The sequence below is a fragment of the Physella acuta genome, unplaced genomic scaffold (assembly GCF_028476545.2).
Source record: "Physella acuta isolate Inbredline_101_S28 unplaced genomic scaffold, ASM2847654v3 ptg000326l, whole genome shotgun sequence".
NCBI classification, from domain to species: Eukaryota; Metazoa; Mollusca; class Gastropoda; family Physidae; genus Physella; species Physella acuta.
Genome location: NW_026731845.1, coordinates 85,001 through 109,296, shown reverse-complemented (window position 1 = coordinate 109,296; position 24,296 = coordinate 85,001). Strand labels below are relative to the sequence as shown.

Below are 24,296 nucleotides of genomic sequence, written 5' to 3'. Positions count from 1 at the left end.
ATCTCTGTCGTATTTTCACCTTTACATAATCGTTTAACTGAAACATTGTTGAATATGTTTTTGTGTTGTGATGTATTCCATTACACGCAAATACACACATACACACAGTTACAGGCGCACGCACGCACAATGACATGTGCACACACACACAGTGAGTATGTATTGGTTGTTAAAAAAAGTTAAAATTAATTTATAAGTAAAAACTATAGCAATGATAAAACTAGAATAATTAGATTCGCAAAAAGTGACACTAACTCGTGTAAATAAGAACTTTAACTCTAGCAAACAAGGAGATTAACTCTAGCAAATAAAGCCGATAACTCAAGTGATTCCGTACGGATATCGGCACACTTTTGAATTTATCAGCTTTTCTAATGGACTATTTGAAAATTTTAATTTAAAAAAAGAGCAATTATTAATGTCAAAAACATTTGTCGTTATTGTTACACACAATTGTAAATGTTATAGAAATTGTTATAGCCGTGATGTTAATTCTGTGATGTACGGCCGTGATGTTATGGCCGTGATGTTATGGCCGTGATGTTATGTGATTTTAACTCCGTGATGTTATGGTCGTGATGTTATGGTCGTGATGTTATGGTCGTGATGTTATGGCCGTGATGTTATGGTCGTGATGTTATGGCCGTGATGTTATGGTCGTGATGTTATGGCCGTGATGTTATGGTCGTGATGTTATGGCCGTGATGTTATGGTCGTGATGTTATGTGATTTTAACTCCGTGATGTTATGGTCGTGATGTTATGGTCGTGATGTTATGGTCGTGATGTTATGGCCGTGATGTTATGGCCGTGATGTTATGGCCGTGATGTTATGGCCGTGATGTTATGTGATTTTAACTCCGTGATGTTATGGTCGTGATGTTATGGTCGTGATGTTATGGTCGTGATGTTATGGCCGTGATGTTATGGTCGTGATGTTATGGCCGTGATGTTATGGTCGTGATGTTATGGCCGTGATGTTATGGCCGTGATGTTATGGTCGTGATGTTATGGTCGTGATGTTATGTGATTTTAACTCCGTGATGTTATGGTCGTGATGTTATGGCCGTGATGTTATGGTCGTGATGTTATGGCCGTGATGTTATGGTCGTGATGTTATGGCCGTGATGTTATGGTCGTGATGTTATGGCCGTGATGTTATGGTCGTGATGTTATGGTCGTGATGTTATGGCCGTGATAATATGGCCATGATGTTATAGCCGTGATGTTATAGCCGTGATGTTATGGCCGTGATAATATGGCCATGATGTTATAGCCGTGATGTTATGGCCGTGATAATATGGCCGTGATGTTATAGCCGTGATGTTATGGCCGTGATGTTATGGCCGTGATAATATGGCCATGATGTTATAGCCGTGATGTTATAGCCGTGATGTTATGGCCGTGATAATATGGCCATGATGTTATAGCCGTGATGTTATGGCCGTGATGTTATGTGATGTTAACTCCGTGATGTTATGGCCGTGATGTTATGGCCGTGATGTTATGGCCGTGATGTTATGGCCGTGATGTTATGGCCGTGATGTTATGGCCGTGATGTTATGGCCGTGATGTTATGGCCGTGATGTTATGGCCGTGATGTTATGGCCGTGATGTTATGTGATGTTAACTCCGTGATGTTATGGTCGTTATGTTATAGCCGTGATGTTATGGTCGTGATAATATGGCCATAATGTTATAACCGTGATGTTATGTGATGTTAACTCCGTGATGTTTTTGTCGTGATGTTATAGCCGTGATGTTATGGTCGTGATGTTATGGCCGTGATAATATGGCCATAATGTTATAACCGTGATGTTATGTGATGTTAACTCCGTGATGTTATTGTCGTGATGTTATAGCCGTGATGTTATGGTCGTGATAATATGGCCATAATGTTATAACCGTGATGTTATGGCCGTGATGTTATAGCCGTGATGTTATGGCCGTGATAATATGGCCATGATGTTATAGCCGTGATGTTATGGCCGTGATAATATGGCCATGATGTTATGGTCGTGATGTTATGGCCGTGATGTTATGGTCGTGATAATATGGCCATGATGTTATAGCCGTGATGTTATGGTCGTGATAATATGGCCATGATGTTATGGCCGTGATGTTATGGCCATAACAGCGGATGAAGTATCCCACTGATTAACGAAAACACGAACAAAACGTTTAGCAAATGTCAATCCCTACTTTACCCCCGATTCTCGAATTGTATGATCGAGATGTGCATTTAAAAAAACAATTAGGCATAGTGCAGAATGTCGAAGCTGTAAACGACTCTAAAGTTGGAGACTGCTGATGGTGAGTTGGGGGGGGGGGGGAGAGAATAATATCATCTTGCTGCCTGAGGGTGGGGGAAGATGTGAAGGCGTATTCTTGCTCAGACTATAGAACCTGATGTTGGTTTCAATTTGTTTGAGTGCAAATCTATTTTTATCCCAGGTTTATTTCGTTTTTTTTTTTGTCCTTGAATTAATTTCATGACAACGTATTCTTAAGCAGATAATTATTTCTGAAGGGGGAATATATGAGACATTACGGAGAAGAAATAAATCGTGTCGTTAGGATTGTGGAACATAATGTGTATCGATATAGGGAAAAACTGAAAAGATTATTAAAAAAACAACAACAGTTAGCTAATGACATCAATGATTCTTTAAAAAGTTTAATAATGAGTTCGGTGATTCTAAAAAGAAGTTAACACACACTCGTAAACATCGCACACACATACGCACAAACACATGCACAGGCGCAAAAAAAAGGGCACGCACAGCCACAAACGCACATTCAGCAAAAATCACAAACCTACAACTAAGAAAGTTAGCTAAAGAATTTACTGATTCCAATATGAAGTTAACTAGTGATTTCAGTGATTCTAAAAGAAAGTTAACTAATGACTTGTTACAATAACAATTGTATCGGAAAGTTTAACCGTCTATTGAGTTACAAAGGCAATTCTATCTGGTAGTTTAATATTACAATTCATAATCTAACCCCAGGCGTGTCTATAAATATTTGAACAGGTCAGCTGGTCACTCCATGGCAACGAGAACTCTCACGCCCTTGTCAGGGTGCAAGAAAATAAGCCCCGGGGGAGGCGGGGAATGTATCAGACTCGCCCTGAATACTCTCTACAGAAATGGTTACTGATCTCGACGAGTTGCTGATGAAAGATTTTTTCTCTCTTCTTCGTGAAATGTTAATCACACTTGATTTAGTGTTCACTAATTCAATTTTGGTTTCACAGGTCAAATAAACTCGGACACTGGTCGTTGTGGTGGATATTTTAATATCTTTGTTGTTGTTATTTTCTTAAAACCTACGAGGTTAAAAAACGATATAGAATGGCAGTGGCCTTGATGACTGAAATCTTTTTTGTTGACATGGATTAAAAACGGTTTTTGTTTCTTGTCTTTTTTTTTTTACATTTTATGGGCTTCAAAAAAATAATTACAAATAAATAAAATGTATAGCTGAAACAAATAAGAATTTTATTTTTTTTAAAATCGGCGTATTTACATTAGCATATGAAGAGTGCTAGAAATATTTTTTTTGCCATTACAGAAACATTTTTTATTGATGTTTTACCTATGCGAGAGTCACTTTGTCTGAATGATTTATAAAGGTCAGCTTAACCTACGGCGAGCCTGTTTTCATTTTAACTACATTAACACATTATCAATTATTTTTTTTTACATTTTTTTTTAAATTTTTTATTTATTTATTTATTTATTTTTACAGATTGTGTTGATAAATAAGTAAAATAGAAAAAAACCTAGAATATTTTGATAATCACATATGTATAAAGAATACGAGTTTTTAAAAACAGTTAATCTCCCTTTGACGGTTTACTCATTCAAACTTGTTTCGATTTCCTGAGTGTCATTTTGTGAGATATGTAACGTATATTTGTAGCATGAACTGGAAACATTAAAGAGATATTATTGGCAATGAAGTACTGTGTTTCAACAAAGGAAGATTAACCACAAGGCCATTCTGAAAATAAAAATACCCCATACACTGTGGATACTTTACTGTCATTCTATCCGTGTTGTCTTCCCCTTTTTAACTTGACAACAATGGAAACAAGCCTTTGTTGACAAATATAAACATGTCACCTGATCTCCAGCTCACGTGACAATTGTTTACGTTCAACAGCTTCCTTTTGCCACCAATTAAAACGCGCTCCCTGTTCTCCTTATGGAAAAGTGCGTGAACCATCCTTTTGTTCATGTTCGTGTTTTCTAAATATGAGTTAAAGAAAGAACAATATTCACAAGCTCCAGTGAATACATGCATGCATACTCAACAGCGTTTCTTTCAGACATCTCACTGGAGCAGGTTTACCGCACGTCCGCACCCCCCCCCCCCCCCGCGCCCACTCCGGACAGAATAGAAAAAAATATTAAATTAAACTAGAAACATATTACACCTTAGCCATAACTGTGTTTGCACCCCCCCCCCCCTCCGCGTAGTAAACATTGCTGACATAAACGCTCCTATATACACTTACACTTACACACTCCAGTACACACTCAAACACACTCAAACACACTCCCATGCACACTCATATTATACGCATGCACATACACATAGTCGCAGGCACTGGCGAAAACAACCATTAACCATATTAGAAATTATATACTTAAATGTTTTAGTATTGATATAAAATTGAGTGAATACAAATTAATTACACAATCAATTATACCTCATTTGAGCAGTACATCGTTTAATTGAGTCATCTAGGAGTTATTAACATAACTAATTGTCCAATTAAGTATTTGGGTGGAAACCAGCAAAGTTACCTCCCCTGCAAGAGTGAGTTGTTGTCAATGTCCACATTTTCATCCACAGACATCTGCACCCACGGGCAAGCATCAACATACGCACAAATACGCACAAATACACGCACACAAAGAGAAACAAAAACACCAACCACGCACGCACTTCACACACAGGTAATCGCATGCATCACACACACGCGCGCACACACAGAGCAGCGCGCACATACACACACAGTCGCATGCATTACACACAAACACACGCAATCACACATACAATCACGCACACACACATTCGCATGCATCATACGAACACGCAATCGTAAACATCACACACACACACACACGAACACATCCACAGGCGCACAAAGAACACGCACAGACACAATGGCACGTACAACTAAAATCACAAACCCAAAACCGCTGATTTGAGAAAAAAAAAAAACACGCATTACACCAAACCACACTACCACGTATGCGCGCAAACACACACACACCATTAGTAACCCCCCCCCCTTTCATCACACTACTTGCTCATCAAGGCTTATACACCAGTACGACCATGTTGATGTTAGGTAAGCCTCTATAGACCCCATCTTTTCAAACCATTCTGTCCCCTTCAAACGTCCGCACATATCTAGTTCTATAAACCACGAACACACATGCGAAAAAAAACACGCCTTACACACACAGACACACTACAACAACATGAACATCAACAACAACAACACACTTCATCACAAGGATTACACACTATCACAACCCGGCTGATGTTAGCTAAACCTCTATAGATAACATCTTTTCCAGAAAATGTCTTTACCCTTCAAACTAACGACCACTCATACCTAGATCTACACACCACAACCACTACCTTTCAAACTAGGCCTAACGACTGCTCATCATAACTATATCTACACACCGCCGCTACTGACAAGACTATGTAAACAATCACATCTTTTTCCCCTAACAACCAAACAGGCTCATGAATGGCAGCTTATCTCAGTCTCTGGTCGTCTCAGGTTTCAAGTAAAATCAATAATGTACTCACAGTTTTAACAAGTAGGTGTATGTTCGCGAGTCGATATATATGTATGTGCAGTGTTTCTTTCGGACATTTTTCTCCGGGGGTGGGAGGAGGGGCTAGAAAGGGGTATTTGAAACTTTTATTTGTGGGTGGGAGGTACATTTCCGTCACAGGGGGGGGGGGCAGGGGGGGTACATATGTCCCCGGGCATAAAAACAAATTAAAATGACATTTTAGCTGCATTTTTGCAGTATAAATAGTTTGAGGGGGGGGGGGGTGCAAATCAAACGTTTGAAAAATTTGCTTCCGAGGGGAGCGCCAAATTGAAAGTTTGTCCCCGGGCGCCGGGAAGGGTCGCTACGCCTCTGGTTGAAGTATATATTATTTTGTATATAAAATCTATTTCGTTCGGGGGCGGTTGAAGAGATGCCTGAAAGAAACTCTGTGGATGTGTTATAGTGTTTGTGTGTATGTGTGTATGTGTGTATGTGGGGGGGGGTCAGTGTGTGTGTGTGAGAGAGGGGGAGAGAAAGGGAAAGGGTCTGTGTGCACGAACGTAACATCTTTTTGCTGTAATTCTGCTAACTAAAACAGACGTAAAACAACTTTTTTTGTTGAAAAAATAATAATTTAAACAATTTTTAAACAAGTTGTCTAAATATTATCTTTAAAATACTTAATCAATTCCGATTTAATCATTTCTTGTAAACAAATGCTCGAAGTAGGTTGAACAAATATTCCAAAACCTATTTAATGAGTTAAAAATTATTTTTCACCACCTTGTCTCCCTTTGCTTATCAGAAAGTAATTCGACGCGGTGATTCCAAATTTAGAGAATTCTATTTCAAACAAACATTACCGATGATTAGTTTAGCGCTAGGAGACGTCTGTCCAAACAACAACTTTACAAGAGATTAGTTTAGCTCTAGGGGCGTGGGTTTGTACAACTTTGCAACCAATGATTTAGTTTAGCTCAAGGACGGTTGGGTGGGTGGTGGAGAAGTGGCGTCTCATTATTATACATTAGCAATGACAAGTTTAGCTGTGGGGGAGAGCGGATGGGTCTGATTTATTTTACCTCATAGCTAAGCAAAGAGGTCAGAAAATGGAAACCTTATGTGTTATATAGGTCTATCTTTTTTTTTTAATACCTGCTCCTATTCTTTATTTGCTACACAGTCTTTATGAGCAGAGTTTCTTCCAGGCATCTCTTCGGGTGTGGGGGGGGGGGGCAGAGCCGAAGAAAGTCTACCGCCCCCCGAAAGAACTGAACTTTATATAGAAAACATATACTTTTACTAGTGTCCCCCCCCCCCCGGAAAAAATTGTGTCCGCCCCCCCCCCCCCCCGAAAATATCAAGTGCCCCCCCCCCCCCGGAGAAAAAAGTTTGGAAGAAACACTGTTTGTGAGGTGGTAGGATTTTGAAGGAATGGTGAAATGACGATGGGTGCCTGTTTTGACTGCTCAAGTTTGAAAACCAATAGGTACTAAGTCTCTTTACGCTAACACAGTAATAAAAAAATATTATTACTAGACACAAATAATAGTCTACTGCAAATGAAAATATTATTCGGTTGTTTTTAAATATGAGAACTTTCCCTTGTGTGGATCCTGCGCCTGCCTAATGAATAAAAGTTAGGCAAATAATGTTGCTAGGCCTGTCTCCAGGGAGATAAAGATTTGAAATATTGTTTTTTAAAGCAGACTAGATCTAGATCTAGTCTAGTAACGAAACAAATTTAGAGTTATCTACTCTAAATCCAAAATGGCAGCAACCGGCCAAATCACAGATCCTGAACTTGCTAACGTGTGTACTTATAGAAATCTAATATGTTGCATTTATTTCATGTCCTTCTTATTCTTTTTTCCCTGCTTAATTGTAACTGTATCAAGTTAAAATAATTCATTAAATTTACCTCTTATTTCGAACAGTTATTGTTAGATCTATTCTACTTTAGTTTCGGCATTACTTTGAAATACCTGTTATTCTGTTATCGATAGTACGAGTATGTCGTTCCAGTAGACCACATTCCAACGGCTCACTTTCTGTTTTCTTTTGTTAATAAGATCTAGATTTAATAAGATCTAAAATTTTAATTAACATCCTTTAAATTTTGTTCTTAAATGCATGTGTCAGTATGCTACCAATGTAAAAAATCATATCAATTTAAATTATTAAAGGTGTACCAGTACCAGGTGTATGGGTAGCCTAATCTATCATTTTGCACCGTTTTAGCCTTTTTTAGGTACGTAAAATCGCCCGCGACTAGATCTAGTAATGTGAAAAACAGGTGACTCTTTAAATTTTAATAATTATTTCACATTTAAAGGAGGATTTTAGTTTTGAAAATTAAAAAAATGTTTCAAAGTTTCATTTATATTTTATATCTATGTACCAATTTTTAAACAACTGAATTACAACTTTTCAGTAATAAATGAAGGCTAGCGATGTTTCCAACAGATGCAACCATGCTCATTTACTATAGCAGCCATCTTGTTTATTTTTTTTATTGTAAACTTATAGTGCAAGATTCAGGGGAAGCCACTCTAACTTACAGATTGCTGCTTTTTATATAGCAAATCCTGCTCGCAAACACTACTGTTTAAAGTTTTAAGTTAATTTCTTGCCTATATTGTTATATTTAGCCATTGATTTAGGTTAATTATTCATTTATCTCTAATATTTGACACAAATATATCACAATATACTTCTATTAAAGCCTTGGCAATGAGGTAACTTTTTCGTACATTACTAGCCGCGGGCGATTTTACGTACCTAAAACGATTTTATTACCAAGGTACGTAGTAATACGTAGGCCTAACTAACCGCTAACCCTTTTGAAATTTTGAACTTAATTGAACCCTTAGCAGACTTAGCTCCTGAACCTAAAATCCCCATGTCCCTGTGAGGTACTGAGTTAAATGTACACACAACAGACTCTCAATATAAAATATATATTATATAAACTATGATTATGAATAGGCCTAGGCCTATTTAGTTTAATTATTTCAATTAACCGGGTCGTCCGTGTACTGTTGGTAGACACTTCTTTTAGACATAGGTAGATGTAGACATAGGTAGAATGCTGGTTTTGGAATTTTAAAATCGTCTTTCCATTGTAAATGATAAACAGAGCAAAAATTTTGTTAATGTTCGCAGCCATGACAGAAAATAACCGCTAGTCGAACAATACCAATTACATACTTTTTTAATATCGCAATTTCATGTACAGACTGCTGATCTGGGGTAAGGTGTCTAACACCGCTTTATTGGTACGTCTGGGCATGGAGATTTAAAGCTCAGACCGATAAAGCGGTACCGTGGGTTCAAATGATTAAAGAAAATCTACTTAGTTGTAGACTAAGTAGATCTAAGTAAGTTCAACTACTACTACTAGATCTAGAAACTATAATATAGAGTAGTATCATAATTTGCCTGTGCTTTGAAATCTGGTCAAACACAATCTAATAATATATATCAGAACTGCCTGATTTTTTTCATCTTAGCAATTTAGTGTTGACAGAAAATGTTAGACGTAGGTGAAATAAAAAAAGATAAAGATCTAGATCAAGTCCATAAGTCCTTGTAAAAAGACAGTACAGTAATAGGTCAAATGTTAGATCTTATAGACTTATATAAGAAAAATAAAATAGAATAGAAAAATAAATAGAAAAAACTGTATCTTATTCTAATAGCCTAATACTAGAAATATAAATTTGGTATCAATGGAAAGAATAATATTGCTCCCTCTAGCTAAGTTATTTGGTTTTGGTATACAATAGTAAAAAATTAATTTCTCATGCTACTACCTGTGGACTAAGTTTAGTTAGGTTGTAGCATGGTACAATTATTTTTTACTATTGTATCTTAAACCATATGAGTTAGCTAGAGTAGATTGATGGCTTTTCATTGATACCTGGTTCTTTGTTACTAAGTGTTGGACAGAATTTCAATTAACTCAATTAAGTATTACTTACAAGTCAAACTGTTAAGGCTGTATGGACTGTTGACTCTGATTTCAGCCCGATTTTCTTCCATAGTCCATCCAAGAAAAAACTGCAAGTCAGTTGTTTTTTTAGTTTTCTCTCCTCGATAAGTTGATGTGGAGCCCCATCAGCTATTTTTTTAGCAAGTAGATTTTTACTCATACTAATTACATAGGAAAAAAAAGGATGCCTGTGGTTAGTCAAGATGTTGAAAATATAATGAATAATATATTTATGCAATTTAATCAAATTATAATACTAAAAAAAATAATACTTTTAGTATTACTTTGACCAGCGAGTAAAAACGTAAACCCTCGATGTATATCAGTTAGCAGGAATCAGCAGTTACTCTTGTTAAACTGCCTAAAGATTATGTTTGAAAATTCTTTTAGGTGAAAGACATACTACTAGTTGATATAGGTCAGGTGAAATGGACATGAAGAATATTCAGACATATATTTTAAATTATTAAATTAAAAGAAGTCTTTCAAATATAAGTAACAGACATGTCAATCTATCTGTAGCATTCACAAGTTAAACTAAGTTTGGCAATGACCAAGGACCTTGATGCTTGATCTAAATAAAACCAGCTTGTCTGCTGACCACTCTAGTTTTGTCACCACCATAAACATCTATGCCCCATTTATTAAGTGAATCCCATAAAATAAACTGCATTGGTTGATTTGATATTGCTTAAGTTGTAATTATTTATTGAATATTCCAGCACTCAGCACTTATAAATGTATCTTTTCTTGTAAATAATATATCACTATTTGTAAATAATTTATTTTAGGCTTTTGCTGAGTTGTCCATGAAAAAGATTCAAGCAGAGAATCAGATCCGCCTATCCAATGCACAGATTGAAAGCTTAAACAGGAAAATTCAGCATTCCCAGCTTGTTGAATCTGAGGTGACCAGTCTACCATCTGATGTTCCTGTTTACAAGACTATTGGGAGAATGTAAATTCTATTTCAAATTATTTTTAATGTCTGTTTTAGTTTTATATAGCATTTTGCTATAAAAGCAAAAATAATGTTTATTTATTTTACTTGTTTTAAATTATTTTTTTTCAATCATTATAATTATGTATTTTAAGTTAGAGTAACACGATTAAAGTATATGTATGTTATGCTGTGAGAGGGATTCAACAACCATTTTCTTCCCTAGCCATTATTATATTCTTCATGAGGTTCTGATTCCCAAGTTATGACAGATGTAGACAAATAACTTGACAGTATTGCATGGTTTAATTTCATGATTTATTGCACTACAGTGACATATTACACTAAAATATTGCAACCTTGCTTACCTTGTAAAAAGTATCTATCTTTTATTTATGCAAAAACCTTTGCCGATACATACTCTCAACCTTTACAATTCTATGATATTTTATAACAATGTATTTTTCATGGAATAATCACTTGCTTTTTAATTTATTTCCACTAGGTTTTTGTTTCAAAGCAAGGATGAAATAATTACAGATTTAAAAAACAAACAACAGACATTTGCTGAAAAAATTAAAGTTCTAGAGGTATGTTAAAAAAATAAATAATGTTAAGTAATGAGAACGTCACTCCTACTTAACTAGCTTTAACTTGTGGTCCAGTCTTGTGATCAACATTTTTACTATTGTAATTGAAGGAATTACCTTTTTTTTTAAAACTTATTTTAAGTGCATTTTTTGAACTTTTTTAGTGTGGTCTTTTTTCAATAAATATTGCGCATTGACTTACATTTCTGTGTATATCTCTCAGTTAATCCTGTATGATAATGTTTATTGCCAATATCGTATGGCAAGTATACACTACCTAAACTATTATTAATCGATAGGCCAATATGGCTTCAGTTTTTGTATTACTGCTAAGGTTTTTTTTTACAGCTGCAAATGTTTGAACACTAGGGAGTTAACTCCTTAATAATTCTTTTTTGCTATAATAGTAATGATTAGCTCCCTTGGAATATGGATAAAACTAAATCAGTGCTTCCACTTCCTCCCCTCCCCTGGTAGGTTACAACTTATATTAATGTCTTTTTAATTATATTCTTTAACTTAGCTTTTAAGTTTGAGTAAGGTTAATTTTTGCTTTTAGTCATCCTTAACTTAAGGAGAAAATTAGTAACCTTATAGTATATCATATGTAATACAAGTTTTACCACTATCCGCATCAAATAAAAAATTGGCACAAATAAGATAACAATTACCTAATCACATTTACTTTGCAAGCTGATTTCAGTAGTTCAGCTTTATCACATCTTTTTATGATTGTTATTCAACTGAAATTTCTATATCTATAAATAAATCTGGATTGTCCTTGTTAACAACTGGAATTTCCTTCCCATTTTGTTTTATTCTGCTCAACACTTATATTTTTAGATTTTCTAATAATTTAAAATACCATGATGATTGGTAGTTTGAAAATATATGTTAAAAAACTATAACAAAACAAACATTAAATTTAATATTTTAATTGTAAAGTTAATGATAGCAACATGTTAGCTCTTGGTAATTAAATAAATGAAATTCAAAAGTAGATTTATTCAGTGACTAACTCTAATTTTGGCACTGAATACCTAAACATTTTCTGTTGTCTTTAAATCATCTGAACATTGTTAAATGATAACTGAACAAGAGTAATGGTTGAAAAACTAACTTCCAAAATATCATTTAGCATGTCCAAAAACTGTATTTTACCTGTAATCTGATTTCTGAATCCAAATTAACAGCTAAACCTAATAGTTTTACTTGGTCATATTCATATGGTGCTGTAGACTTTTTAATCTTTATTTATTTTTAAAAACAATTATATTCAATACGTGTATTGTTATTGTTCAAAGTTAGTCACTTGTTAGTGAGAGAATATGTAACATGACACACCAAAGTTTAGGGGTTTTGTAATGTCAAAGGTCTTATGCAGTCATTAGATTAGATTTTATTATGTCAAAGACTAGTAGCTGATTATGTGTGCTGGTATGGTTAAGTTCTGACTATGTGGCCAAAAGTCTTGAGTTCGAAGTCAGGTGTAAGTTCATGTCAGTAGAACATCCCTGAGACCACCCAGCGCTGATGGGCACCTGACTCACACCAATTGGGAAAGTGAAGGTTGCTGGGCATAGTGCTGATTACACTATCCCTTCATATGCTAGAACTCGTAGAAACAGGTGATCTCTACCTCACTTACCCTATAGACTATACAGGTTTGAATTTCACCATAAAAAGAGTTTCCTTTTCAATTTTGCATATAGCTATTTCTGTTTGAAGCAGTCAAGTCCTGATTGCATCATACCCTGTGTAAAAAGTTCCCTTTTCAAACCTGACGGTCTCTAGGGCAAGTGAAGTAGTAGAGTGTGGTCAGCACTATGCCCAGCCGCCTTTACTTTCCCTAACGTTAGTTAAGTACCCATCAGAGTTGGGTGGACTCAAGGACGGTCTACTGACTTGAACCCGGATATGAACTCGAGACTTACTGGTTAGCAGTCCAGCTCTCTACCGCTAGACCACTCCGTCCCCTGTGTAATTATGTTTATTTTTTTTCTTCCTCCAGTCATCCAAAGAATACCATCAGAGAAATATGGAAGAATTCAAAAACAATGTTAGAGAACTAGTGATGACCAAGCAAAATACTCGCTGATTGATATCCACATTCACTTATCCGCTTTTCGTATGATGTGTCTGTATGATTCAGTTAATTTTTCTTGTTTATGATGTGTCAGTGTCATCAGTGTGTTGTGTTTACCTGAAGTTGTTGTATCTGATGTTAGCTTATGGCTATTTTTTAAATGAACCTGAAGAAGTATGATTGCCTGTTTTATCAAACTGCAACTTTTTGAACTAACTTATTTTAGAACTGAGCCTTTTTAAAAATACTTTGAGGTGGTTATGCGTGCTTTTATTAGTTTTAATCATGAATAATAAGTATTTCCTATGTCATTATAGATTTATTTTTAAGAATAATTGTTAATGACTGCTTAACTCCCTACTACATTGTTTTAATAAAACAAACATGATATGATGCAAATATTTCTTATGTAGCAAACCAAATGCTTTATGATACTGTATAACCATTCAATCTGGTTTGAATTGGCGAACATCAACTTAGTAAATATTCTGTTTTCCATATGGTTTTTTGTATTCATTAAACCAATGAAATAAATCTTTTGATATCATTTTAAATAATTGTTATGTTACAGTATTCCTTGTCTTATAGTGAGTGAAAAGATGGTGATAAATCAACCACATGAAATGTGTAAAAATAAACTATAAAAGACCAGTTACATTATCAACAAAAAATTTATTGTCAATGGAAAAAACATAATTTACAGTGAAAGAAGCAAATGTATGAGTAGATTCAAATTTTAGGGAAATAATACACATTTCTCTAGACAGATGATCAATAATTATACACTTATTTGCATAATTCAAAAAAAAAAAAAAAAAAAACACTAAGCAAATAATTTACAAACAAATAATCCCCTTGTATTAATACCTAATATTGCATGGTGTACTATTAAGTATAAACAAGAGGAAAACCATTGGGATTAGAGAATTAGGAACAATAATTTAACATTCACACCACAGGTATTCCACCACTAATTAATATTATGCATACACTATCCTCAGGATTCGATGTAGGACAATCCACAGGCAAGTTTCAGTTGAAATAAGTCACAGGATAATATGAGATTGAAAATTAAACTTTATATCTTGTGAATTATCCAATTAGACATTAGAAATGCATAATTAAAATATAATAAAAAAATGTATATGTTGCTGCACAATGGATATTTTATAAACTTTCATGACATTAGATTAAGTAACTTAATTCCATTCATGTTCTTTCATACTTATCCTAATTCTCAAATCACAAGGGTGTCACAACAATTTGAAGAAAAACTTATTTTAAATACATAAAATAATTTTTACAAGTCAACAGACATGTCATCATCAGAATAGTCCTCAGCATCAGAATTGTCACTTAAAGATACATCATATGCTCCAATATGCCTACAAATAAGGTCAACACTTTTCTCATGTCCCCTTCCATATGCTAGTTGCACTGGGGTAAGCCCAGCATAGTTTTTTACATTTACTTCAGTGTCACTTCGTCTGAGAATCAAAAGAACAAGTTCGACAAGATTTTGCTCAGATGCTATGTGCAAGGCTGTTCTACCACTTTTCCCATCACCAATGTTAATATCTGCACCAGAGTCCAATAACATTTTAACTATCCTTATGCGTGAATGTCGCACTGCAATATGAAGACATGTTTCTCCTTCAAAGTTCCTGATACTCATATCCTGAGGTAGTCTTTGAAAAGGAATGTCATATGTGTTTTCCTGTGTTTCTTCATACTGCACAGGCATTAAAAGTTGTTTAACAATGTCTTCATAGCCTTCTCTGCAGGCCAGATGCAAAGCTGTGTTACCATCTCTGTCCTGTGCAGTAGCCTCAGCTCCTGCACACAGCAATTTCCTTACAACTGTAGGCTGGTTTGTAAGGACAGCAAGATGAAGTGGCGTTTGTCTGAGAAAGTTGCAGTAGTTCAAAAAGTAGTAGCTTGGTGCAAGTTTAATGATGAGAAGTGATAAGTTTGTGCTGTTTTTTAGAATACTAAGATGAAGTTTGTTGTCACCATCTCTGTCGCCTTCAAAAAGTTGCACACGCTGTTCAATTGGAATGACAAATTTGATCTCCTTAGACCATGAGTCACTTGGAGGATCTGCAGGGATTTCTTCTGGTATACTATAGCAGCCAGATTCTAAGCTGGTTGTATCCACACAGGCTGGCTTAGTTTGGGATGCATCTAAGCTCAACTGACCAAAACTGTCTGAAATTGAATTGAGCTTTCCCGAACCATGAGGTACCTTCTCTGTATCTGCATTATGTGTATGCGGAATGGAACTATATGCAGAGTCTTGGCGCTCCTCCGAAAAGTAGGCAGAGTCCAGGGGGTCTTCTTCACCTGGGTGAAGCCTGGAGCTGGAAAACTTGTCGCAGCTACTGTGCTGCATTTCGTCTTTTGAACTAAACATCTGCAGATTTTCAGTCTCTAGAAATATCTCTGCAATAAGAAAAAGAAAATTGTTATGATGATATATAATAATAACACTATTTTATAATATGTGTACTAAAAATACTGTTTTATAATTAAATATGTCACATTATGTGTACCATTTCCACGAATATTGCTTTAAGATCATTATTTTAATATTTTCATTTTAAAATTCATATACAATTCTACAATTTGTGAATGAAACAACAAGACTAAGAGAAGGAAGCAAAAAATTTAAGTATTTAAAAAAAAATGTAGATCTAGATCTATCATATTTTAAAATTAGATCTAGATCTAGATTCTAGATGTATTTTAAAAAAAAAATATTCGTGGCAATAGAGATGCTTCTTACACCTTTGAAACTAGTTTTTACCCTTACATTAAAAATGATTAAATCACGCACATTCAATAACATTGAATAGCTATAGTGTATTAGATTTCTAGATAATACCTAGATCTAGATTAACAGTTTATAAATCTACATCTTAATCTAGAGAGTCAGTAAAACTAGATCTAGAAAATCTAGGCACCCAGGCCTAATAACCTCAAAACAAGGTAGATCTACATATGATCGGGGCGAATAACACATTAACAGCCTCCGGCCTACGCGCGGTTAAAAAAAGTAGTTTCCCAGTCTGATCTAAATTTTTATAAACATGCAAAGTTTAATTTACACTTGCACACAATTAGAATAAAAAAAACCAATGCAAACATGTATTAAACTTTAAATATCGTTGCATAAGGCAAGTAGACTAAAATAATGAAGCTAGAAAATTATAGTTAAAAGATGGCGGTTGACGTATTGCAGCGTTCGACCCCCTTGCCTTAACCCTGCAATGCCAACTGCAATATTCGCTTTGAATTTTACTGGAATTGCTAACATTATGAAATAAAATGATACCTTAATATATTTAACGTGTCTATGTAACTAGTTAGAAGTCATCATTACACCGAAGTAAGTCCAATCAATACTTACAGAGCAAAATTTAACAAACGCTGCTAGCGAAGTCCTTGCGCACTGTAAAACGAATAAATCCTTTTATTATAGCCTGAGCTTATTGCGCGTTCACTACTGGTCTGACTGGTTAACACACGCAGCGGGCGCTTTTATACAAGGAGAGCTGGGATTTTCCCAGTCAGCTCCTTTGGTCGGTAGGCCTAAGCTAAATATGGATGGAATTTCCAGTGTCGCAGTTTAGGACTGTGCCCTATATTCATTGCAAGCGGTTTCATATAGGCAAGGCAATTCTACGTTCGTTAGTTAACATTAATAATACAAGGAAACTTTCCAGAGTTAGAAAATAATTTATAATTGTTTTCCTTTTTCGCAGTACTGTTGAAGATCATGAGCACGGAGTTTCACATTAGTGGTATCTTCCAATACTACTTCTTTTCCTGGTAGGACTCTAGTACAAAGCCAAAAATAGATCAACTATGTATAGGCCAATCAGCTGATGAGCAATCGGCAATTTTCTTTATTTCTGTACGTAGCCCAAAATGACACAAGTTAGAATTAACAGGAAATTTTGTATATTTACTTTACCAGTGTGAAATAGATTTTGGAGAAAACAAAACCGTCGTAATTTAACTTAACCATGGCGTAAATTCCAAAACGGGGCAAAACTGAGGAAGTAAATAGGTTATTTAGGTGACGGAGAAAATACCATTATTTGTTATTTTAAAAAAAAGTTACAACTATTTAGATAATTAAGCTTCTTGTTCTAAAAAGTCCGCATTGTCTAGTCTTATTTTCTTTAAAGCCCCGCCCGTCGGGGAGCCCCACGGGGAATAGAGGGAATCCCTGTCGCCTTACATCAATGTACACAAATCACACCTGCCTTCGCTAAAACTAACCTTAGTATTCGCACTATCACCCCCGCCCCCACCACCTTTAAACACCCGTACCACACCTCTTCTACTGCCAGTTAACTAAAATTTAAATTAGCTATTTAACTATTTCTTATCGAGTATGTTCTTTACAAGATATTTAGGTTAATTTATCCCCATCCCCAATTATTTTTTTTTTTGCCGCAGACCGTTGATATAAGTACATTTCAATTTGTACTACTTACTTAAAAATTCGAGTATCCTAGACTGATAACTACCCTACCAAATCCATCGAACTAAGCCCCTGCTTGTATATTTTCCTTGGATATATGCATGTAAATTAATGTAAAAATCTATACGTGTATGGGTGTGTGTATGTGTGTGTGGGGTGGGGGGGGGGGGGTGACAGCTCTGTAATAAAGGATGCCATCATTTAGTTTATTCGACGTCTCCCCCCCCCCTCACGTCCCCCCTCACCTCACACACCGCCTATTGGATTACTTCAAACACAAACATTTCAAACTGACCATCTGTCGTCAGCTAGAGAGATGCGACCCCCCTCCCCCAAAACACCTGGCTCGTGTGCTGGGATTTGATGTGTGTGTGTGTGGGGGGGGGGGGGTGGACTGTAGCGTCTCGTGAATTATGTGTCGGCGGCGGGTAGGGAGAAATGGGGGGGGGGAGGGTCTAAAGTCTTTTGAAACAATCGGAGCGAAACCCTTTAAAATTGCATGAAACAACAGCAATCTTATTTAACCCTAATTGTTAGTAGGCATACAAGAACCTCTAGGTGCATACGTAGAAGCAGTGGCGTAGGCAGGGGGGGGGGGGGGTTAGGGGGGGGGTGCAAATCGAAAGTTTGTCCCCGGGTAAAAATTGGAACCCCCCCCCCCCCCCTTGAGACGATCCTGGCTACGCCACTGCGTAGAAGAGACTGGATAAGGTCAGTGACAAACAACCGACTAATTTAAAAGGGTAGTCACGTGATTGGAATAGAAATTAATCAGACATGTTAAGATAATTATGCTAACCGAGAACGCAATCTTCAATGTATGCATACCAAGGGCATTCAAACTTGATTAAATAGTCAATTTCACCCAGGCCTTGCACCTTTAGACTCACTAGAGACAAAGACCCTACAGTTTAGCCTTTAACCACATTGGGACTGGAGGCCGAAACGCTAATTAAAAAGAAGTCACCTTGACGCCAAATCAGCCATTCGCTCTAACGTACACACACGGAATAAAAAAACAAAAACCGCCCAGATTTTTCTTTTAACACGGTCCAAAGTAGTGTATAATTCAGTAATTAGCCTACTTTTAAAGTTGGGATCTAAAGCTTAAGGAGGGTGTGGCAAGACTGCACACAACTTGACCGTCGACTCTAGAGGTGTAAGGAAAAAAACAACAACCAATTAACAGTTTGATCTTTGAGTAATTATTTCTGGTATATATGTATATATATATATATATATAAATATATATATATATATATATATATATATATATATATATATATATATATATATATATATATATATATATATATATATATATATATATATATATACATTTAAGCTGATAAGTTATCAGAACGAAACGTGTGACTCAAATACGACTTTCTCTTTGGTTATCTAATACAGTACCGCAAAAAAAAAGGCTTGCCTCACGACAAAACTGATGGGTATGGTGTTTAGCTGAGTGAGTGAGCTTAAATAAGAGTGTGTGCTTTATGCCAAGGCCGAAATACCCCCCTCTCTCCTCCACACACACACCGCACACACAAACACACCAACAGTGGTATCAGCTGTTGTGTTGTTACCATACATCGATTCTTATCCCGTCCAGTCTGTCACACTACACATACACACGAACACCCTCTCAACATATACAACCCGGCCCATATCCACATCCCAGCTGTTTTGTGTAGAAATGCACATCAAACTCTTCTAAACCTTGTGAGACTACGCCCACACAACAACCTGTTGCCAAGTAACAACCCATCCTCACTCACCTTTATGTTGCTTCACATCAAAAAGAGTGAAAAGGTTTTTATTTTTATAGCTTAGAAAAGTTTTAGTTCTCATCTTTTGAAGTGGGAGCATTTGGTGGTGGTGATTGGGGGGGGGGGTGATCTTTATATGCATATATACATGTATATAATTGTATGTCCGTTTTAAGCAACATGTATTTCTACTGTAAATGGTTGTGTGAGCATTTGGTAGGTGGGGGCATCGTTAGTATGGAGGCTTGTGAACAACGGTTTACTTTACAGTAAACACACATACTCTCTCACACACACACACATATATACTTATATATATATATATATATATATATATATATATATATATATATATATATATATATATATATATATATATATATATATATATATATATATATATATATTCATATGCGTGTTTAGCTATATGTATTTCTACTGTAAAATAAATGGTGGTGTGGAGCAAATGAGGGAAACCGGTGTAAAACTAAAACAGGATGGTACCAGATCACGGATCTGGCTACTACGCTGTAATTCCTTACTTCCAGGTTCGGTGACCTCGTCACTGGTGGGGGATGAAATTTGGGAGAAACTTAAATTAATGTCGACCGGTTACAGGAAATGTGTTGATGGTAATCACCGCACGATTTTTTCGCTAATTTTCCTATTTATATTAGCCTGCATTCGTCCTTATAAAATGTTCTATTTTTACTTTTTTTTATTACTGTATAACTACAAGTTATAAGCTTAGTGTTCACCAATCCTATGTACTGACGTCACGGCGATACTAGCACAATGACCAAAACAGGAAGTAGATGAGTTTTTTTTAAACCGGAAGTAAATGACCAACAGTCTTTGTGTCAATATGAGTAAGGTTTAGATGATGAAAGAAAGTGAAAATAAAAAAAAAAAACGTGAGTAACTAGTAAAGCGAATCGATCGCATCTTCTCATCCAGAATTCTATTTCGAGTTTCAAATATTGATTTGCTTGTTTAGACCAAGTCTTTTGGTACACTGTTAAAAAAAGAAACAGCCTAATTCGTTTAAAAAGCTGAAAAAAAAAATTAAAAAGAATCGGGTAAATTATTAGACAAAGAGAATCCATATCTTTATCGTGAGCAGGGGAAAGCGGGATTTTCCCAGATAACAAACTCCCCCCTCCCCCCTTCTCCTTGCACGCCCTAGCTTCGAACATGAGCATTGATTCTCCTCACCACCGTAACAAGGCCTTCGCGCCTGCGCCAAAATCAATCAATGTTCTTTGTTTCTTCTCCCGTCGGAGAGTTCCGAAATGGTGAGCCAATCCCGATGGCGTCATGATCCGCTGCTGATAAGTTCTGTGACGCAGTGGATGACTAAAATCTTGTTATTCCTGTTGGACCAGAACAGGGTTGAAAATAGAGTCGGTTTGAAATAAAAGTGACGACATTAAGAAGGGTACTGAAGTGTTCAGTTAAAAAGCTTCGTTGACTTTAGGTTAATGTCGGTGTTTGAAACTGTATAATGACTTTAAAATTCGTTTATTTAAAAAGCAAATAAATCAATACAACACACCTTTCAGACTTTCTTTTGAATTCAGATCACGAGTATTCAGTGTATATCATAGCTCGAGCAATCATACACATGATTTATGATTTATAGATCAAAACTTTTAAAACCAAGCCCCCCCCCCATTACATTTACATGTATTACCATTCTTGACCACCCACACTTGACTACCCACACTAATACATACCACACCTAACTTCCCAAAATGACACATCCCATACCTGACTACCCACACCTGACTACCCACACTAACACACCCCACACCTATCGTCCCCACACTAACATATCCCACACCCAATTTCCACAAACTTCCACTCCCCACATCTGACTACCCACACTAACACACCCCACACCTGACTACCCACACTAACACATCCCACACGTAACGTCCCCAAATAGACTACTTCACTGACACACCTAGCACCCCACCTTAAGCAATACTTTCCACAACACCACACTCCTCCCACACACTAAACACCCCACATCGGTACTTCCCCAATGAAATCAATATAATTTAGTCATGGGTACTTAAATTTATTGTAATGCATTATAAACAAAAAGCTGACGTTATTAACCCTAAAAAAAAAAATACCCAACACGTATCGCATAAGCCCTTGCCTTACATACTGATTTAATTTATATATTCCTTATCTTTCGTCACTGTACTTTTTCACGTATCTAAATCTAGACATTACTGTTGAACTTAAATCATATAGATAACTTTATTTTAAGGAAAAAGTAATTAGGGGAATAAAAGTCCATTAAAAAAAAACGAGAAATATCAGCTTCATTTCTGTCTCGGGGCATCTTGTATGGAGTTTTGAATCCGTGGACTGAAAAAATTTGAGGATATTTTGAAATCTTACCAGATTTTCTTTTTTTTTTACTGCCTGCTATTCTTAAGCACAAAGAGAATTTAGAAAACTGTCAGATGGGCTAAGATAGAAATTCAAAGAATTAACTTCTAATGCATGAAAAACCAAACACACAATGTCTTGGAAATCGGAAGGAAATTTTTTAATGTCCATAAAATAAAAATGTGCATTGCGGAATGCATGTCTGTCTTCAATGATATTGACAAGGCACCAAAAATTTGACAAAGAATAAACTATTGTTAAAATAAAATCAAGACTGAGTATATTCAAAATTTTTAGGTATTCAAAAATATTTTTAAAGCAAATTCCATCAACAAAACATTTTTTAAATACCCCACCAATGAATCCTTTTAAAGTTCCTGCTCTATTCTCCTATTCGAATATATAACTTTTTAACCTATTTACATTGTTGAAAATATTTCAAATTAAAAGTTCATACCCGAAATTACCCACTACCTCGCTAGCTTTTTTTCTACCAATCGCCATCAGTTTGGCTAGACGTACCATCCAGTGTCAACGTACCCATACCATAACAGGCTGGGCAAACGTTGGGTGCATTTTACAGTCGACTGCTTTTCTTTTATTTCTGTTGTAGATATAAAAGGTTCTTCCTGCTTTCCTAGCATAACACGCAGTTAGGTAACTTAATGCTTCGCTGCACGGCTGCACGGTTTTCCACACAGGATATATATATATATATATATATATATATATATATATATATATATATATATATATATATATATATATATGCATTGAGGCCCTCATTTTGCTGCACCTAACAATAACATAGGCCTGACAACTATTTGTGAAACTAAAGAGCAGTGGATAGACTTAGCTCTGACTAGAGTTAAGTAGTAGAACTGGCTAGGCTTTAGCTTTGGGTAGACGTTAGAGTTGTGACTGTGGCTTACTTCAGAGGTAGCTCTTTTGCTAGAGGGGATGAGGGGATGGAAGCAGGCGTTGTTACTTTTGTAGCTTTTTGCTAGCATCACAGATATAAAATGTACCAAGCCTGGTCAGTAGTCAATCGGCAGCACAGGGAAACAGATGGTAAACATACTGATCACGTGACCGGTAAAAATAGGTCCTTGGGTGAAAGGATTATGTTAATCCACGCGTCATGCAAGGATAGCGTCTGTGCAAATGCCGATGATATTTGGTGCTTTGGCTGTTAAGTGCTATAGGTGTTTAGTGGTTTCAGTTTATGATGCTAGAGTAGTTTGTGTTTAATTTGTTTGGCGTTCTAGCTACTATGTTCCTAGATGGTTATATTTTATAGCCTAGTCATGCTATAGTCCCCCACCCCCACCCGAAAGTTTCAAGAGCCCCACCTCCCCCCAGAGAAAAAAAAAGATACCACGAAGAAACACTGGGTGCTACGGTCGATGTAACTAACCAGATCTTCGTCTTATATCACGTGACCTTGACAACTTCCCAGACGACCTTGTCGCCTATATTCTCCCACTTAAGGAAACTATTACGTAATTCTTTGTTTTATAGAGTTTTATGTGCTCATGTTTTGTAGACAACATGTGTATTGCGTAACGCTAGCCCACACCATGGTTCACGTTACATAACAACAACATTACAGCCAGTGCGCTTAGGGCAGATTCACTATAAATACAATCATATCAGTTTATTTAAACAAACGACTCAAATTTCCTTTGTGTAGAAATAATATTAAATTAAGCTCGATTAGGTTTTCTATTAATTTAAAAAAAAAATTAATGACGAAGCTATGATTTCAGAAAAAAAAAAAAAAAAAAAAAAAGAAAAACCCATCATTAGTCACTAAGTCAGATCAACCTCAGTTGAGTAAACTACGATGAAGAGAAATCTGATTTCCTTTTTTGAAAAGCTCGGCTGTTATTTCCTCCTCCTGCGTTTGGTATGCCGTTTTGAACGATCTTCACTGGCTGTTATATTTACCTCCCTCGTATTGAAGTATTTTTCCAGTAGACTCGCGACGAAATACATCTCAAATGCTTACGTTTTTTTTTATTTTTATCTTCGTCTTGCAAAGGATGAGGTTGAGTTTTAAAAATATAAGTCATTGGTTTAAAATAAAACTGCCTTCAAAAGTCTAATTTAAACGCACTACAGCCTGCATCTTAGCTCTCACTTAGCTGGGGAAAATTTAACTCCGGGAAATTTCAGAGGCTATAAATAGACCGGTTCATAAA

General features: G+C 36.0%; 2 protein-coding genes across 2 annotated transcripts; one reads left to right on the top strand and one right to left on the bottom strand.

Annotated features, from left to right (window-relative positions):
- Positions 1–7,514: 7,514 nt before the first annotated feature.
- On the top strand, positions 7,515–13,985 carry LOC131940715 (prefoldin subunit 1). Its single transcript, XM_059299480.1, has 4 exons — positions 7,515–7,624; positions 10,598–10,764; positions 11,252–11,336; positions 13,348–13,985. Exons 1-4 carry the CDS (start codon positions 7,583–7,585, stop codon positions 13,432–13,434), a joined length of 381 nt encoding a protein of 126 aa, XP_059155463.1. The 5' UTR covers positions 7,515–7,582; the 3' UTR covers positions 13,435–13,985.
- An 89-nt stretch (positions 13,986–14,074) lies between these two features.
- Positions 14,075–16,954, bottom strand: LOC131940714 (NF-kappa-B inhibitor cactus). Its single transcript, XM_059299479.1, has 2 exons — positions 16,832–16,954; positions 14,075–15,864 (listed from the first exon to the last, which is right to left on the bottom strand). Exon 2 carries the CDS (start codon positions 15,833–15,835, stop codon positions 14,723–14,725), a length of 1,113 nt encoding a protein of 370 aa, XP_059155462.1. The 5' UTR covers positions 15,836–15,864; positions 16,832–16,954; the 3' UTR covers positions 14,075–14,722.
- Between the last annotated feature and the right edge of the window lie 7,342 nt (positions 16,955–24,296).

Excerpts from the sequence above, each read along its gene's own strand:
- LOC131940714 (XM_059299479.1), bottom strand. The coding sequence starts at position 15,835 with ATGTTTAGTTCAAAAGACGAAATGCAGCACAGTAGCTGCGACAAGTTT.
- LOC131940715 (XM_059299480.1), top strand. The coding sequence starts at position 7,583 with ATGGCAGCAACCGGCCAAATCACAGATCCTGAACTTGCTAAC. Across the intron at positions 10,765-11,251 it reads TACAAGACTATTGGGAGAAT|GTTTTTGTTTCAAAGCAAGG; the intron begins GTAAATTCTATT and ends TATTTCCACTAG. Across the intron at positions 11,337-13,347 it reads AAAAAATTAAAGTTCTAGAG|TCATCCAAAGAATACCATCA; the intron begins GTATGTTAAAAA and ends TTCTTCCTCCAG.